This window comes from Panulirus ornatus, chromosome 18 (genome assembly GCF_036320965.1).
Source record: "Panulirus ornatus isolate Po-2019 chromosome 18, ASM3632096v1, whole genome shotgun sequence".
Classification (NCBI taxonomy): domain Eukaryota; kingdom Metazoa; phylum Arthropoda; class Malacostraca; order Decapoda; family Palinuridae; genus Panulirus; species Panulirus ornatus.
This window is the reverse complement of record NC_092241.1, coordinates 25086818-25104028: the sequence shown is the minus strand read 5'-3', so window position 1 is coordinate 25104028 and position 17211 is coordinate 25086818. Positions and strand designations below refer to the sequence as shown.

At 41.8% G+C, this 17211-nt stretch overlaps 1 protein-coding gene across 2 annotated transcripts in view; it reads left to right on the top strand.

The window, feature by feature from the left end:
* Positions 1–17211, top strand: part of LOC139755006 (maternal embryonic leucine zipper kinase-like) — a 304773-nt gene that overhangs the window by 116095 nt on the left and 171467 nt on the right. For both annotated transcript variants that reach the window (XM_071672913.1, XM_071672914.1), the window contains exons 5-6: positions 1871–2024; positions 11363–11469. In XM_071672913.1, coding sequence (XP_071529014.1) covers positions 1871–2024; positions 11363–11469 — 261 coding nt within the window. The remainder of the gene's footprint in view (positions 1–1870; positions 2025–11362; positions 11470–17211) is intronic.

Here is a 17211-nt window from a genome sequence, read left to right as displayed (position 1 = left end):
GCTCCAATTCACTCTATTCCTTGCCCTCCTTTCACCCTCCTGCATGTTCAGGCCCTGATCACACAAAATCTTTTTCACTCCATCTTTCCACCTCCAATTTGGTCTCCCTCTTCTCCTCGTTCCCTCCACCTCCGACACATATATCCTCTTGGTCAATCTTTCCTCACTCATTCTCTCCATGTGCCCAAACCATTTCAGAATACCCTCTTCTGCTCTCTCAACCACACTCTTTTTATTTCCACACATCTCTCTTACCCTTACGTTACTTACTCGATCAAACCTCCTCACACCACACATTGTCCTCAAACATCTCATTTCCAGCACATCCATCCTCCTGCACACAACTCTATTCATAGCCCACGCCTCGCAACCATACAACATTGTTGGAACCACTATTCCTTCAAACATACCCATTTTTGCTTTCCGAGATAATGTTCTCGACTTCCACACATTCTTCAAGGCTCCCAGAATTTTCGCCCCCTCCCCCACCCTATGATCCACTTCCGCTTCCATGGTTCCATCTGCTGCCAGATCCACTCCCAGATATCTAAAACACTTCACTTCCTCCAGTTTTTCTCCATTCAAACTCACCTCCCAATTGACTTGACCCTCAACCCTACTGTACCTAATAACCTTGCTCTTATTCACATTTACTCTTAACTTTCTTCTTTCACACACTTTACCAAACTCAGTCACCAGCTTCTGCAGTTTCTCACATGAATCAGCCACCAGCGCTGTATCATCAGCGAAAAACAACTGACTCACTTACCAAGCTCTCTCATCCACAACAGACTTCATACTTGCCCCTCTTTCCAAAACTCTTGCATTCACCTCCCTAACAACCCCATCCATAAACAAATTAAACAACCATGGGGACATCACACACCCCTGCCGCAAACCTACATTCACTGAGAACCAATCACTTTCCTCTCTTCCTACACGTACACATGCCTTACATCCTCGATAAAAACTTTTCACTGGTGTGCAAAGTGAGAGGGTTAGGGAAAATGATTTGGTAAACAGAGAAGAGGTAGTAAAAGCTTTGCAGAAGATGAAAGCCGGCAAGGCAGCAGGTTTGGATGGTATTGCAGTGGAATTTATTGAAAAAGGGGGTGACTGTATTGTTGACTGGTTGGTAAGGTTATTTAATGTATGTATGACTCATGGTGAGGTGCATGAGGATTGGCGAAATGCGTGCATAGTGCCATTGTACAAAGGCAAAGGGGATAAGAGTGAGTGCTCAAATTACAGAGGTATAAGTTTGTTGAGTATTCCTGGTAAATTATATGGGAGGGTATTGATTGAGAGGGTGAAGGCATGTACAGAGCATCAGATTGGGGAAGAGCAGTGTGGTTTCAGAAGTGGTAGAGGATGTGTGGATCAGGTGTTTGCTTTGAAGAATGTATGTGAAAAATATTTAGAAAAGCAAATGGATTTGTATGTAGCATTTATGGATCTGGAGAAGGCATATGATAGAGTTGATAGAGATGCTCTGTGGAAGGTATTAAGGTATTAAGAATTACATATATATTGAATTTTAATGTGTTAATCACCTCCCTTTCTTGATGTTTACAGTTGTATCTGACTATATGTCTGTATTTCTGATGGTGTTCCCCTCGGCAACTCCCATCTAGGGGGTGGCCATGCCAAAAGAGTCTCTACTTATCCCTGTCCTTACATGCCTTTCACAAACACCATTCCACGCATTCTTCCCCACTGCCATCCCTCTGATACTTTTTTCTCTCTGTTTCCATGCTGACAGTTGACTGTTGTTAAGTTTGCTTTTTCGTGTTTTCCCTGTAGTATTTGTTATTTTCTGCCCTGTATGTATTATACGTATGATGTGTAACTATGTCTTTTCCCCATGCAGGAAAATCTACTTCTGGATGATGATCAACAATTAAAGTTAATTGACTTTGGGTTATGTGCTAACCCTGCTGGTGGTATGGACCAGAGCTTAGCGACTTGCTGTGGATCTCCTGCATATGCCGCACCAGAGCTTGTCTCTGGAAGACACTACCTTGGTAATTAAATTGATTTGCGAACTTTTCACTTGTTCTCCTTTCTGTGTAGGTAAATTATAGTATTTTAGTGTGGAAGTGAACATTTATTTCAGTTATGATAATAGTGCTATGGTCATCAAATTTGCCAAGACACTGAACTCAAGGTCAGTTTTAGGCAGAACTCATTTAGGGTAGTATAGTCTTTCTGCTAATTTTTCTCTGACAATAAATAGAAGGAAGTAAAGTCAGTGTTCTATGATTAAAAACTTATAGATATTGGATAGATATAGTACTATTGCTGAATTTTAGAAAAATTCAGCGGAGTATATAAGATGAGAAAAAAAGGAGAGATGTTATGTGAGAGGAAAAGAACCTGGAAGTGAAACGAAGCTCAAGGGTAAAGGGGAAGAGTGGTTTGAGAATGTCTTGGGGTTAGTCAGGGTTTAGTGAGAGGACAAGAGCAAAGGAAGGAGTAGCACTCCTCCTGAAGTAGGAGTTGTGGGAATATATGATAGAGTGTAAGAAGTAAACTAGATTGATATGGGTAAAACTGAAAGTGGATGGAGAGAGCTGGATGATTATTGGTGCCTATGCACCTGGTCATGAGAAGAAAGATCATGAGAGGCAAGTGTTTTGGGAGCAGCTGAATACAAAGGTGAGCAATGTAGCAGCTGAAGATATAATAGGTGTACATGGGGTGTTCAGTTTTGTAAATGTAGAATAGCTTGTGGGTATGTGTGCTGAAAAAGGACTGGTGATTGGGAATACCTGGTTTAAAAAGAGAGATATACATAAGTATACGTATGTAAGTAGGAGAGATGGCCAGAGGGCATTATTGGATTACTTGTAAATTGATAGTCGTGTAAAAGAGAGACTTGGATGTTAATGTCCTGAGAAGGGCAGCTGGAGGGATGTCTGATCACTGTCTTGTGGAGGCGAAGGTGAGGATTTATAGAGGATTTATCTGGAGAAGGCATATGATAGAGTTGATAGAGATGCTCTGTGGAAGGTATTAAGAATATATGGTGTGGGAGGAAAGTTGTTAGAAGCAGTGAAAAGTTTTTATCGAGGATGTAAGGCATGTGTACGTGTAGGAAGAGAGGAAAGTGATTGGTTCTCAGTGAATGTGGGTTTGCGGCAGGGGTGTGTGATGTCTCCATGGTTGTTTAATTTGTTTATGGATGGGGTTGTTAGGGAGGTAAATGCAAGAGTTTTGGAAAGAGGGGCAAGTATGAAGTCTGTTGGGGATGAGAGAGCTTGGGAAGTGAGTCAGTTGTTGTTCGCTGATGATACAGCGCTGGTGGCTGATTCATGTGAGAAACTGCAGAAGCTGGTGACTGAGTTTGGTAAAGTGTGTGAAAGAAGAAAGTTAAGAGTAAATGTGAATAAGAGCAAGGTTATTAGGTACAGTAGGGTTGAGGGTCAAGTCAATTGGGAGGTGAGTTTGAATGGAGAAAAACTGGAGGAAGTGAAGTGTTTTAGATATCTGGGAGTGGATCTGGCAGCGGATGGAACCATGGAAGCGGAAGTGGATCATAGGGTGGGGGAGGGGGCGAAAATTCTGGGGGCCTTGAAGAATGTGTGGTAGTCGAGAACATTATCTCGGAAAGCAAAAATGGGTATGTTTGAAGGAATAGTGGTTCCAACAATGTTGTATGGTTGCGAGGCATGGGCTATGGATAGAGTTGTGCGCAGGAGGATGGATGTGCTGGAAATGAGATGTTTGAGGACAATGTGTGGTGTGAGGTGGTTTGATCGAGTGAGTAACGTAAGGGTAAGAGAGATGTGTGGAAATAAAAAGAGCGTGGTTGAGAGAGCAGAAGAGGGTATTTTGAAGTGGTTTGGGCACATGGAGAGAATGAGTGAGGAAAGATTGACCAAGAGGATATATGTGTCGGAGGTGGAGGGAACGAGGAGAAAAGGGAGACCAAATTGGAGGTGAAAAAATGGAGTGAAAAAGATTTTGTGTGATCGGGGCCTGAACATGCAGGAGGGTGAAAGGAGGGCAAGGAATAGAGTGAATTGGAGCGATGTGGTATACCGGGGTTGACGTGCTGTCAGTGGATTGAATCAAGGCATGTGAAGCGTCTGGGGTAAACCATGGAAACTGTGTAGGTATGTATATTTGCGTGTGTGGACGTATGTATATACATGTGTATGGGGGGGTTGGGCCATTTCTTTCGTCTGTTTCCTTGCGCTACCTCGCAAACGCGGGAGACAGCGACAAAGTATAATAAATAATAATAATTAAATAATTTATGGATCTGGAGAAGGCATATGATAAGAGTTGATAGAGATGCTCTGTGGAAGGTATTAAGAATATATGGTGTGGGAGGCAAGTTGTTAGAAGCAGTGAAAAGTTTTTATTTAGGATTTAAGGCATGTGTACGTGTAGGAAGAGAGGAGAGTGATTGGTTCTCAGTGAATGTAGGTTTGTGGTAGGGGTGTGTTATGTCTCAATGGTTGTTTAATTTGTTTATGGATGGGGTTGTTAGGGAGGTGAATGCAAGAGTTTTGGAAAGAGGGGCAAGTATGCAGTCTGTTGTGGATGATAGAGCTTGGGAAGTGAGTCAGTTGTTGTTCGCTGATGATACAGCGCTGGTATCAGATTCGTGTGAGAAATTGCAGAACCTGGTGACAGTTTGATGAAGTGTGTGAAAGAAGAATGCTGAGAGTAAATGTGAATAACAGCAAGGTTATTAGGTACAGTAGGGATGAGGGTCAAGTCAATTGGGAGGTAATTTTGAATGGAGAAAAACTGGAGGAAGTGTTTTAGATATCTGGGAGTGGATTTGGCAGCGGATGGATCCATGGAAACGGAAGTGAATCATAGGGTGGGGGAGGGGGCGAAAGTTCTGGGAGCACTGAAGAATGTGTGGAAGTCGAGAACATTATCTTGGAAAGCAAAAATGGGTATGTTTGAAGGAATAGTGGTTCTATCAATGTTGTTTGGTTGCGAGGCTTGGGCTATGGATAGAGTTGTGCAGAGGAGGGTGGATGTGTTGGAAATGAGATGTTTGAGGACAATATGTGGTGTGAGGTGGTTTGATTGAGTAAGTAATAGTAGAGTAAGAGAGATGTGTGGTAATAAAAAGAGTGTGGTTGAGAGAGCAGAAGAGGGTGTTTTGAAATGGTTTGGTCACATGGAGAGAATGAGTGAGGAATGATTAACCAAGAGGATATATGTGTCAGAGGTGGAGGGAACGAGGAGAAGTGGGAGACCAAATTGGAGGTGGAAAGATGGAGTGAAAAAGATTTTGAGTGATCGGGGCCTGAACATGCAGGAGGGTGAAAGGCGGGCAAGGAATAGAGTGAATTGGAACGATGTGGTATACCGGGGTCGACATGCTGTCAGTGGATTGAACCAGGGCATGTGAAGCGTCTGGGGTAAACCATGGAAAGTTCTTTGGGGCCTGGATGTGGAAAGGGAGCTGTGGTTTCAATGCATTATACATGACAGCTAGAGACTGAGTGTGAACGAATGTGGATCTTGGTGTTTTCTCCTAGCGCTACCTGGTGCACATGAGGGGGGAGGGGTTTGTTGTTTCATGTGTGGCGGGGTGGCGATGAGAATGAATGAAGGCAGACAGTATGAATTATGTACATGTGTATATATGTATATGTCTGTGTGTGTATATATATGTATACGTTGAGATGTATAGGTATGTATATTTGCGTGTGTGGATGTGTATGTATATACATGTGTATGTGGGTGGGATGGGCCATTCTTTCGTCAGTTTCCTTGTGCTACCTCGCTAACATGGGAGACAGCGACAAAGTAAGATAAATAAGATGTTCAGAAAAGAAGAGAGAATGTTAGGGAGAAGAGAGTACCTGAGCTTGGAAAGGAGTCTTGTGTGAGGAAGTACCAGGAGAGATTTAGTGCAGAATAGCAGAAGGTGAGAGCCAATGACATAAGGGGAGTGGGGGAGGAATGTTTTGCGCAAAAGATGCGTGTTGCATGAGGAAGGTGGTGGTGGGCAGATTAGAAAGGATAATGAGTGGTGGGATGAAGAAGTAAGATTGTTAGTGAAAGGGAAGAGAGAGGCATTTAGATGATAGTTGCAGGAAGTATTGCAAATGACTGAGAGATGTATGAAAGAAAGTGGCAGATTGTCAAGAGAAGGGTGCAAGAGGTGAAAAAGAGGGCAAATGAGAGTTGGGGTGAGAGAGTATCATTAAATTTTAGGGAGAATAAAAAGATGTTTTGGAAGGAGGTAAATAAAGTGTATAAGACAATAGAACAAATGGGAACATTGGTGAAGGTGGCAAAATTGAAAGTACTAACAAGTAGTGATGAAGTGAATATTTTGAAGGTTTGTTGAATGTGTATGATGCTAGAGTGGTAGTTATAGGGTGTTTTGGTTGGAATGGTATGCGAAGTGAGAGGGTGAGGGAGAATGGTTTGGTGAACAGAGAAGAGGTAGTAAAAGCTTTGCGGAAGATGAAAGCCAACAAGGCGGCGGGTGTCTATGGTATTGCGGTGGAATTTATAAAAAAAGGGGGTGACTGTTGTGATTGGTTTTTAAGGGTATTCACTGTATGTACAGATCATGGTGAAGTGCCTGAGGATTGGCGGAATGCATGCATAGTGCCGTTGTACAAAGGCAAAAGAGATAAAGGTGAGTGTTCAAATTACAGAGGCATAAGTTTGTTGAGTATCCTGGGAAATTATATGGGGGGGTATTGATTGAGAGGGTGAAGTCATGTACAGAGCATCAGATTGGGGAAGAGGAGTGTGGTTTCAGAAGTGGTAGAGGATGTGTGGATCAGGTGTTTGCTTTGAATGTATATGAGAATTACCTAGAAAAACAGATGGATTTGTATGTAGCATTCATGGATCTGGAGAAGGCATATGATAGAGTTGATAGAGATGTTCTGTGGAAGGTTTTAAGAGTATATGGTGTGGGAGGTATGTTGCTAGAAGCAGTGAAAAGTTTTCCTCAAGGATATAAGGCATGTGCACGAGTAGGAAGAGAGGAAAGTGATTGGTTCTCAGTGAATGTCGGTTTGCAGCAGGGGTGTATGATATCTCCATGGTTGTTTAATTTGTTTATGGATGGGGTTGTTAGGGAGGTGAATGCAAGAGTTTTGGAGAGAGGGGCAAGTATGCAGTCTGTTGTGGATGAGAGAGCTTGGGAAGTGAGCCAGTTGTAGTTCACTGATGATACAGCACTGGTTGCTGATTCGGATGAGAAACTGCAAATGTTGGTGACTGAGTATGTGAAAGAAGAATGCTGAGAGTAAATGTGAATTAGAGCAAGGTTATTAGGTTTAGTAGGGTTGAGGGATAAGTTGATTGCGAGGTAGATTTGAGTGGAGGAAAACTGGAGGAAGTGAATTGTTTTAGATATTTGGGAGTGGACTTAGCAGCAAAAGGTTCTGTGAGCGTTGAAGAATGTATGGAAAGCGAGGGATATCTTGGAGAGCAAAAATGTGTGTGTGTTTGAAGGAATATCGGTTCCAACAATGTTATATGTTTGTGCAGAGGAGGGTTTATGTGTTGGAAATGAGATGTTTGAGGACAATATGTGGTGTGAGTTAGTTTGATTGAGTAAGTAATGAAAGAGTAATGAGATTGAGTAAGTAATGAAAGAGTAAGAGAGATGTATGGTAATAAAAGGAGTGTGGTTGAGAGAGCAGAAGAGGGTGTGTTGAAATGGTTTGGACACATGGAAAGAATGAGTGAGGAAAGATTGACAAAGAGTATATATGTGTCAGAGGTGGAAGGAAGGACAGGTGGCATACCAAATTGGAGGTGGAAGGATGGAGTTAAAAAGATTTTGAGTGATCGTGGCCTGAACGTACAGGAGGGTGAAAGGCGTACAAGGAATAGGGTTATTTGGAATGATGTCGTATACTGGGATCGATGTGCTGTCAGGTGATTGAACCAAGGTATGTGAAGCATCAGGGTAAACCACGGAAATTGCTGTAGGGCCTGGATGTGGACAGGGAGCTCTGGTTTTGGTGCATTACACATGACAGGTAGAGACTGAGTGTGAAAGAATGTGGCCTTTTTTGTCTGTTCCTGGTGCTGCCTCGTTGGATGGGGAGGGGCAAATGCTATTACATGTTTGGTAGGGTGGTGACAGGAATGGATTAAGGCTGCAAGTATGGATATGTACATGTGTATATATGTATATGTTTGTGTTTGTATATGTATATGTATGTTGAAATGTATATGTGTGTGTATGTGTGGGCATTTATTTATATACATGTATGTGGGTGGGTTGGGCCATTCCTCATCTGTTTCCTTGTGCTACCTAGCTAATGTGGGAGATGGCAGTTAGATACAATAAGAATAATATAATGAATATATTCTTGGGAATAGGGGAGAAAGGATACTTCCCACATATTCCCTATGTGTAGTAGAAGGCGACTAAAGGGGGCAGGAGAAGGAGTCTGGAAACCCCCCCTCTTTTTATATCAATTTCTAAAAAGGGAAACAAGAAGGAGTCACACAGGGAATGCTCTTGCTTGTCAAAGGCTTAGATTGGGGTGTCTGAATGTGTGTGGATGTAACCAAGATGAGACAAAAGGAGAGATAGGTAGTATGTTTGAGGAAGGAAACCTGGATGCTCTGGCTCTACCTATTTAAGGAAGGGAACGTGGATGCTCTGGCTCTAAGTGAAATGAAGCTCAAGGGTAAAGGGGAAGAGTGGTTTGGGAAAGTTAAGAAAGTAAAGTCAGAGGTTGGTGAGAGGACAAGAGCTAAGGAAAGAGTAGCACTTCCCCTTAAGCAGGAGTTGTTGAAGTATGCAATAAGAGTGTGAGAAAGTAAATTCTGGACTGATGTGGGTAAAACTGAAAGTGTATGGAGAGAGATGAGTGATCATTGGTGCTTATGCACCTGGTCATGAGCAGAAAGATCATGAGAGGCAAGTGTTTTGCGAGCAGCTGAGTGAGTGTGTCAGCAGCTTTGATGGACGAGACTGTGTTTTGGTGATGGGTGATTTAAATGAGAAGGTGAGTAATGTGGCAGTTAAGGGTATAAGTGGTGTAAATGGGGTATTTAGTGATGTTGTGTCATCACTTAAAAGACCACTCATTTTAGATGAATAATTATTTTTGTCCATAATCACAAGTGTTAGCATTATCTGCTTTAGTAATATTATATCATTGTCTTTTTTTAGTGTTAACAGCTCTTACAAATCTTTTAGGGCAATTAGGATCCACAAGTTTTGACAAACTGGCATACACTGAACCTTTACAGATATTAATTTCATCATTAGATAATTTACTGTACTTCTCTAGATTACAAAAATATTTTGTGGCATCAACACAGCTGGCTTCCCTGTTAGATCTAGTACACAAAACTTAATCCATAGCCTAAAGCAGAAAAGGAATCCTTATCTAGTTGTTTATCAGACAAATTTATCCCAATAGAAGGGTTCTTGCTCCTAGTGACTGGACTAAGAACACAAACCCTTCTGATGCATGGTTTATCCTGGACACATGCATACATATACATACACATGCACATACATATATACCCATGTGCATATTCATAATTGCTTGCCCTTGTCCATTCCTGGCACCACCGAACCCCATAGGAAACAGCATCTCCCACCCCTTGTGTCAGCAAGGTAGCTCCAGGAAACAGACAAAAAAAGCTCACTTCCACTCACTTTCATTCTCTAGCTGTCATGCATAATGCACTAAAATCACAGCTCCCTATTCACATCTAGGCCCCACTGATCTTTCCATTGTTTACCCTGGACATTTCACATGTCTGGTTCAGTCCATTGACAGCATGTCGACCCCAGTATACCACATCATTCTAATTCACTCTATTCCGTGTACATATTTCACCCTCCTGCATGTCCAGTCCCTGATCGCTCAGTCTTTTTCACCACATCCTTGCACCTCAAATTTGGTCTCCCAGTTCTTCTGCCCTCCACCTCTGACAGATATATTCTGTCAATCTCTTCTCACTCATTCTCTCCATATGTCCAAACCATTTCAATACTGCCACTTTTGCTGTCTCAACCACACTCTTTTTATTACCACATCTCTCTTACTGTTTCATTACTTAATCAAACCACCTCACACCAGATATAGTAATCAAAGATTTGATTTCTATTATGATGTCTCCCCAGAGGCAGATGTTATGAATTGCAGTCTGTTGTGGATGAGAGGGCTTGGGAAGTGAGTCAATTGGTGTTTGCTGATGATACAGTGCTGGTGGCTGATTTGGGTGAAAAACTGCAGAAGTTGGTGACTGATTTTGGTAAGTGACTGATTTTGGTAAAGTGTGTGAAAGAAGAAAGTTTAGAGTAAATGTGAATAAGAGCTTTGTTATTAGGTTCAGAAGGGTTGAGGGACAAGTTAATTGGGAGGTAAATTTAGATGGAGAAAAGCTGGAGGAGGTGGAGTGTTTTAGATATCTGGGAGTGGACTTAGCAGCGGATGGAACCATGTAAGCCGAAGTGAATCACAGGGTGGGGAAGGGGGCAAAGGTTCAGGGAATGTTGAAGAATGTGTGGATGGCGAGAACATCATCTCAGAGAGCAAAAATAGGTATGTTTGAAGGAATAGTGGTTCCAGCAGTGTTATGGTTGCAAGGCATGGGCTGTAGATAGGGTTGTGCTGAGGAGGGTGGATGTGTTGGAAATGAAATGTTTGAGGATAATATAAGTTGTGAGGTGGTTTGATTGAGTAAGTGATGAAAGGGTAAGAAAGATGTGTTGTGATGAAAAGAGTGTGGGTGAGAGACACCAGTTTAACACATCATTCCAGTTTACTCTATTCCTTGCAAGCCTTTCACCCTCCTGTATGTTCAGGCCCCAATCGCTCGTAATCTTTTTCACTTCATCCCTCCTCTTCCAATTTAGTCTCCCACTTCTTCCCTCCACCTCTGATACATTTATCCTCTTTGCCAATCTTTCCTCACTCATTCTCTCCATGTGACCAAACCATTTCAATACACCCTCTTCTGCTTTCTCCACCACACTCTTTTTATTACCACGCATCTCTCTTACCCTTTCATTGCTTACTCGATCAAACCACCCCACACCACATGTTGTCCTCAAACATCTCATTTCCAACACATCCACCCTCCTCCGCACAACCTTATCTATCGCCCACGCCGCACAACCTTATAACATTGTTGGAACCACTATTCCTTCAAACATACCCATTTTTGCTCCAAGATAACGTTCTTGCCTTCCATACATTCTTCAATGCTCCCAGAACCTTTACCTTCTCCCCCACTCGTCTGTTTCCTTGTGCTACCTTGCTAACGTGGGAGACGGCAATTTATATAATAATGATAAATTTTTTTACTCATGTCTTGTTGTAAGACATTAAGCAATGTAAATGTCTTTTGTTTCTAGAAATGCCTTTATCATTATTTTTAGGTTCTGAAGCAGACATTTGGAGTATGGGAGTGCTGTTATATGCTCTGCTGTGTGGTTTTCTTCCCTTTGATGATGAAAATTTGGGGGCCCTGTACAGAAAAATTCAGGTTTGTCATTATTGTTTTTTGTATGTGTTAGTTTACAGATACAGTTTTAACTCCCCTCTGGATTGTATTCTTTATGTCTTACCAGGTAGATAATTATCTACTGGTAAGACATAAAGAGTACAATAGATTTCATTGATAGACATATTCAGACATGAAAAAGATCTGGTTAATGAAGATGAAAGTTTGTGAAATACTTGTTTGCAGTGATGAGACATGTGAAATTAGGTTTGAGAGATGACAAGAATGTTTATACAGTAGGGAATGTGTTTGACTTCTAATGAAATACTATTGAACAGAGAAAAGTATTAAATTGTTATAAAATCTGACCTTTGCTGTGTTGATAAATGGGGATTTTTGTGGTGGAAACAAAGGTGAGAGGTCTGATGATATGATTGCTTGTGAATATTATAAGTTTATGTTACTTACATGGTTATGAATATCAAAATTGGATGAGTATAAAATATTCATGTTATAATGAATGCTATTTTTTTAGAGGGTGCTGTGGTGTTGATTGAGATGCTGAAGAGCTAAAAGTATACTTCTGGTGTATAGAAACATGAAAAGTGGTTTGTAAGTTTTGTTTAGAGAGGGAATGATTATAGTATGTCTTGTTGATATAGTCGGAATGGTAAATAGGAATGTGAATTGTGTAGATGGTAAAGAAATAGTTAAAGGAAGAGGAAATTGTGTTTGGATCACTTTTTAAAAATGGGTTGAAAGATTTCAAGATAAAATGGTGTTTATGAGTGAAGTAATAAAATTCTTGATAAAATTGATATGAAAGCCTTTTTGGTGTTGGTGAAAATTTTGTGCTGTCTTTATAGCATGGTAGACACTTAATGACTATTGTCGTCAGGAATCTTACTTTGAACTCTGATTTAACCTTGGTGATAACTTGAAAAGTTTAAATCTGATCCTCTTGAAACTGGTTGCTAATGTGTTTTAGTATCCAGAGAAGTGAATAGCATACTGTGCATACAACCCATAACTTTGGTTTGGAGTTTGCTGAGAAAGGACCTATGTAGACTTGAAGGAAATTCCACCTTTGACCGGGACCTTAATGCAGAATTATTTTTCACTAGTGAAGCATATGAGACGTTTAGTGATCTTAGTCTCTGTTGTTAGGAGTCATTCTTCACCTGCAGTTTAAGTTTAACTTTGGTCAAACTGCAGTTTTTCAATTTACATTAGATACTGATGATACTTTATATTATTTCCCAGCACCTGTAAATAGATTTGTCTTTTTTCTTTTCTTTCAAACTATTTGCCATTACCCGCATTAGCAAGGTAGCGTTAAGAACAGAGGACTGGGCCTTTGAGGGAATATCCTCACCTGGCCCCCTCCTCTGTTCCTTCTTTTGGATAAAAAGTATTAAAAAATTAAAATATTAAAAAAAAACAAAAACAAGAGGAGAGGATTTCCAGCCCCCTGCTCCCTCCCCTTTTAGTCGCCTTCTACGACGCGCAGGGAATATCTTGGAAGTATTCTTTCTCCCCTATCCCCAGGGATAAGTATTTATTTATTTATTTATTTATTTATTTATTTTGCTTTGTCACTTTCTCCCGCGTTTGCGAGGTAGCGCAAGGAAACAGACAAAAGAAATGGCCCAACCCATTCCCATACACATGTATATACATACACGTCCACTCACGCAAATATACATACCCATACATCTCAATGTACACTTATATATACACACACAGACACATACATATATACACATGCACACAATTCACACTGTCTGCCTTTATTCATTCCCATCGCCACCTCGCCACACATAGAATAACATCCCCCTCCCCCTCATGTGTGCGAGGTAGTGCTAGGAAAAGACAACAAAGGCCCCATTCGTTCACACTCAGTCTCTAGCTGTCATGCAATAATGCCTGAAACCACAGCTCCCTTTCTACTTCCAAGCCCTACAGAACTTTCCATGGTTTACCCCAGATGCTTCACATGCCCTGATTCAATCCATTGACAGCACGTCGACCACAGTATACCACATTGATCCAGTTCACTCTATTCCTTGCCCGCCTTTCACCCTCCTGCATGTTCAGGCCCCGATCACTCAAAATGTTTTTCACTCCATCTTTCCACCTCCAATTTGGTCTCCCACTTCTCCTCGTTCCCTCCACCTCCGACACATATATCCTCTTGGTCAATCTTTTCTCACTCATTCTCTCCATGTGGCCAAACCATTTCAAAACACCCTCTTCTGCTCTCTCAACCATACTCTTTTTATTTCCACACATCTCTCTTACCCTTACATTACTTACTCGATTCAACCTCCTCACACCACATATTGTCCTCTAACATCTCATTTCCAGCACATCCACCCTCCTGCGCACAACTCTATCCATAGCCCATGCCTCGCAACCATTCAACATTGTTGGAACCACTATTCCTTCAAACATACCCATTTTTGCTTTCCGAGATAATGTTCTCGACTTCCACACATTCTTCAAGGCTCCCAGAATTTTCGCCCCCTCCCCCACCCTATGATTCACTTCTGTTTCCATGGTTCCATCCACTGCCAGATCCACTCCCAGATGTCTAAAACACTTTACTTCCTCCAGTTTTTCTCCATTCAAACTTACCTCCCAATTGACTTGACCCTCAACCCTACTGTACCTAATAACCTTGCTCTTATTCACATTTACTCTTAACTTTCTTCTTTCACACACTTTACCAAACTCAGTCACCAGCTTCTGCAGTTTCTCACATGAATCAGCCACCAGCGCTGTATCATCAGCGAACAACAACTGACTCACTCCCCAAGCTCTCTCATCCCCAACAGACTTCATACTTGCCCCTCTTTCCAAAACTCTTGCATTCACCTCCTTAACAACCCCATCCATAAACAAATTAAACAACCATGGAGACATCACACACCCCTGCCGCAAACCTACATTCACTGAGAACCAATCACTTTCCTGTCTTCCTACATGTACACATGCTTTATATCCTCAATAAAAACTTTTCACTGCTTCTAACAACTTGCCTCCCACACCATATATTCTTAGTACCTTCTACAGAGCATCTCTATCAACTCTATCATATGCCTTCTCCAGATCCATAAATGGTACATACAAACCCATTTGCTTTTCTAAGTATTTCTCACATACATTCTTCAAAGCAAACACCTGATCCACACATCCTCTACCACTTCTGAAACCACACTGCTCTTCCCCAATCTGATGCTCTGTACATGCCTTCACCCTCTCAATCAATACCCTCCCATATAATTTACCAGGAATATTCAACAAACTTATACCTTTTTAATATGAGCACTCACTCTTATCCCCTTTGCCTTTGTACAATGGCACTATGCACGCATTCCGCCAATCCTCAGGCACCTCACCATGAATCATACATACATTAAATAACCTTACCAACCAATCAACAATACAGTCACCCCCTTTTTTAATATATTCCACTGCAATACCATCCAAACCTGCTGCCTTGCTGGCTTTCATCTTCCGTAAAGCTTTTACTACCTCTTCTCTGTTTACCAAATCATTCTCCCTAACCCTCTCACTTTGCACACCACCTCGACCAAAACAGCCTATATCTGCCACGCTTATCATCAAACACATTCAACAAACCTTCAAAATACTCACTCCATCTCCTTCTCACATCACCACTACTTGTTTTCACCTCCCCATTAGCCCCCTTCACTGAAGTTCCCATTTGCTCCCTTGTCTTATGCACTTTATTTACCTGTTTCCAAAACACCTTTTTATTCTCCCTGAAATGTAATGATACTCTCTCACCCCAACTCTCATTTGCCCTCTTTTTCACCTCTTGCACCTTTCTCTTGACCTCCTGTCTCATTCTTTTATACATTTCCCACTCATTTGCATTTTTTCCCTGCAAAAATTGTCCAAATGCCTCTCTCTTCTCTTTCACTAATAATCTTACTTCTTCATCCCACCACTCACTAACCTTTCTAATCAACCCACCTCCCACGCTTCTCATGCCACAAGCATCTTCTGCGCAAGCCATCACTGCTTCCCTAAATATGTCCCATTCCTCCCCCACTCCCCTTACCTCCTTTTGTTCTCACCTTTTTCCATTCTGTACTCAGTCTTTCTTGGTACTTCCTCACACAAGTCTCCTTCCCAAGCTCACTTACTCTCACCACCCTCTTCACCCCAACATTCTCTCTTCTTTTCTGAAAACCCATACAAATCTTCACCTTCGCCTCCACAAGATAATGATCAGACATCCCTCCAGTTGCACCTCTCAGCACATTAACATCCAAAAGTCTCTCTTTCGCGCGCCTGTCAATTAACACGTACTCCAATTACGCTCTCTGGAGAGGGATAAGTATATAGGGGAGAAAGAATACTTCCCACGCATTCCTCACGTGTCGTAGAAGGCGACTAAAGGGGACGGGAGTGGGAGGGCCAGAAACCCTCCCCTCCTTGTATTTTAACTTTCTAAAAGGGGAAACAGAAGGAGGAGTCACGCGAGGAGTGCTCATCCTCCACGAAGGCTCACATTGGGGTGTCTGAATGTGTGTGGATGTAACCAATATGAGAAAAAAGGAGAGATAGGTAGTATGTTTGAGGAAAGGAACCTGGATGTTTTGGCTCTGAGTGAAACGAAGCTAAAGGGTAAAGGGGAAGAGTGGTTTGGGAATGTCTTGGGAGTAAAGTCAGTTAGAGAGAGGACAAGAGCAAGGGAAGGAGTAGCACTACTCCTGAATCAGGAGTTGTGGGAGTATGTGATAGAGTGTAAGAAAGTAAATTCTAGATTGATATGGGTAAAGCTGAAAGTTGATGGAGAGAGATGGGTGATTATTGGTGCATGTGCACCTGCGCATGAAAAGAAAGATCATGAGAGGCAAGTGTTTTGGGAGCAGCTGAATGAGTGTGTTAGTGGTTTTGATGCACAAGACCGGGTTATAGTGATGGGTGATTTGAATGCAAAGGTGAGTAATGTGGCAGTTGAGGGAATAATTGGTATACATGGGGTGTTCAGTGTTGTAAATGGAAATGGTGAAGAGCTTGTAGATTTATGTGCTGAAAAAGGACTGGTGATTGGGAATACCTGGTTTAAAAAGCGAGATATACATAAGTATACTTATGTAAGTAGGAGATGTGGCCAGAGAGCGTTATTGGAGTACGTGTTAATTGATAGACACACGAAAGAGAGACTTTTGGATGTTAATGTGCTGAGAGGTGCAACTGGAGGGATGTCTGATCATTATCTTGTGGAGGCGAAGGTTAAGATTTGTGGGGGTTTTCAGAAAAGAGGAGAGAATGTTGGGGTGAAGAGAGTGGTGAGAGTAAGTGAGCTTGGGAAGCAGACTTGTGTGAGGAAGTACCAGGAGAGACTGAGTACAGAATGGAAAAAGGTGAGAACAAAGGAGGTAAGGGGAGTGGGGGAGGAATGGGTTGTATTTAGGGAAGCAGTGATGGCTTACGCAAAAGATGCTTGTGGCATGAGAAGCGTGGGAGGTGGGTTGATTAGAAAAGGTAGTGAGTGATGGAATGAAGAAGTAAGATTATTAGTGAAAGAGAAGAGAGAGTCATTTGGACGATTTTTGCAGGGAAAAAATGCAAATGAGTGGGAGAGGTATAAAAGAAAGAGGCAGGAGGTCAAGAGAAAGGTGCAAGAGGTGAAAAAGAGGGCAAATGAGAGTTGGGGTGAGAGAGTATCATTAAATTTCAGAGAGAATAAAAAGATGTTTTGGAAGGAGGTAAATAAAGTGCGTAAGACAAGAGAGCAAATGGGAA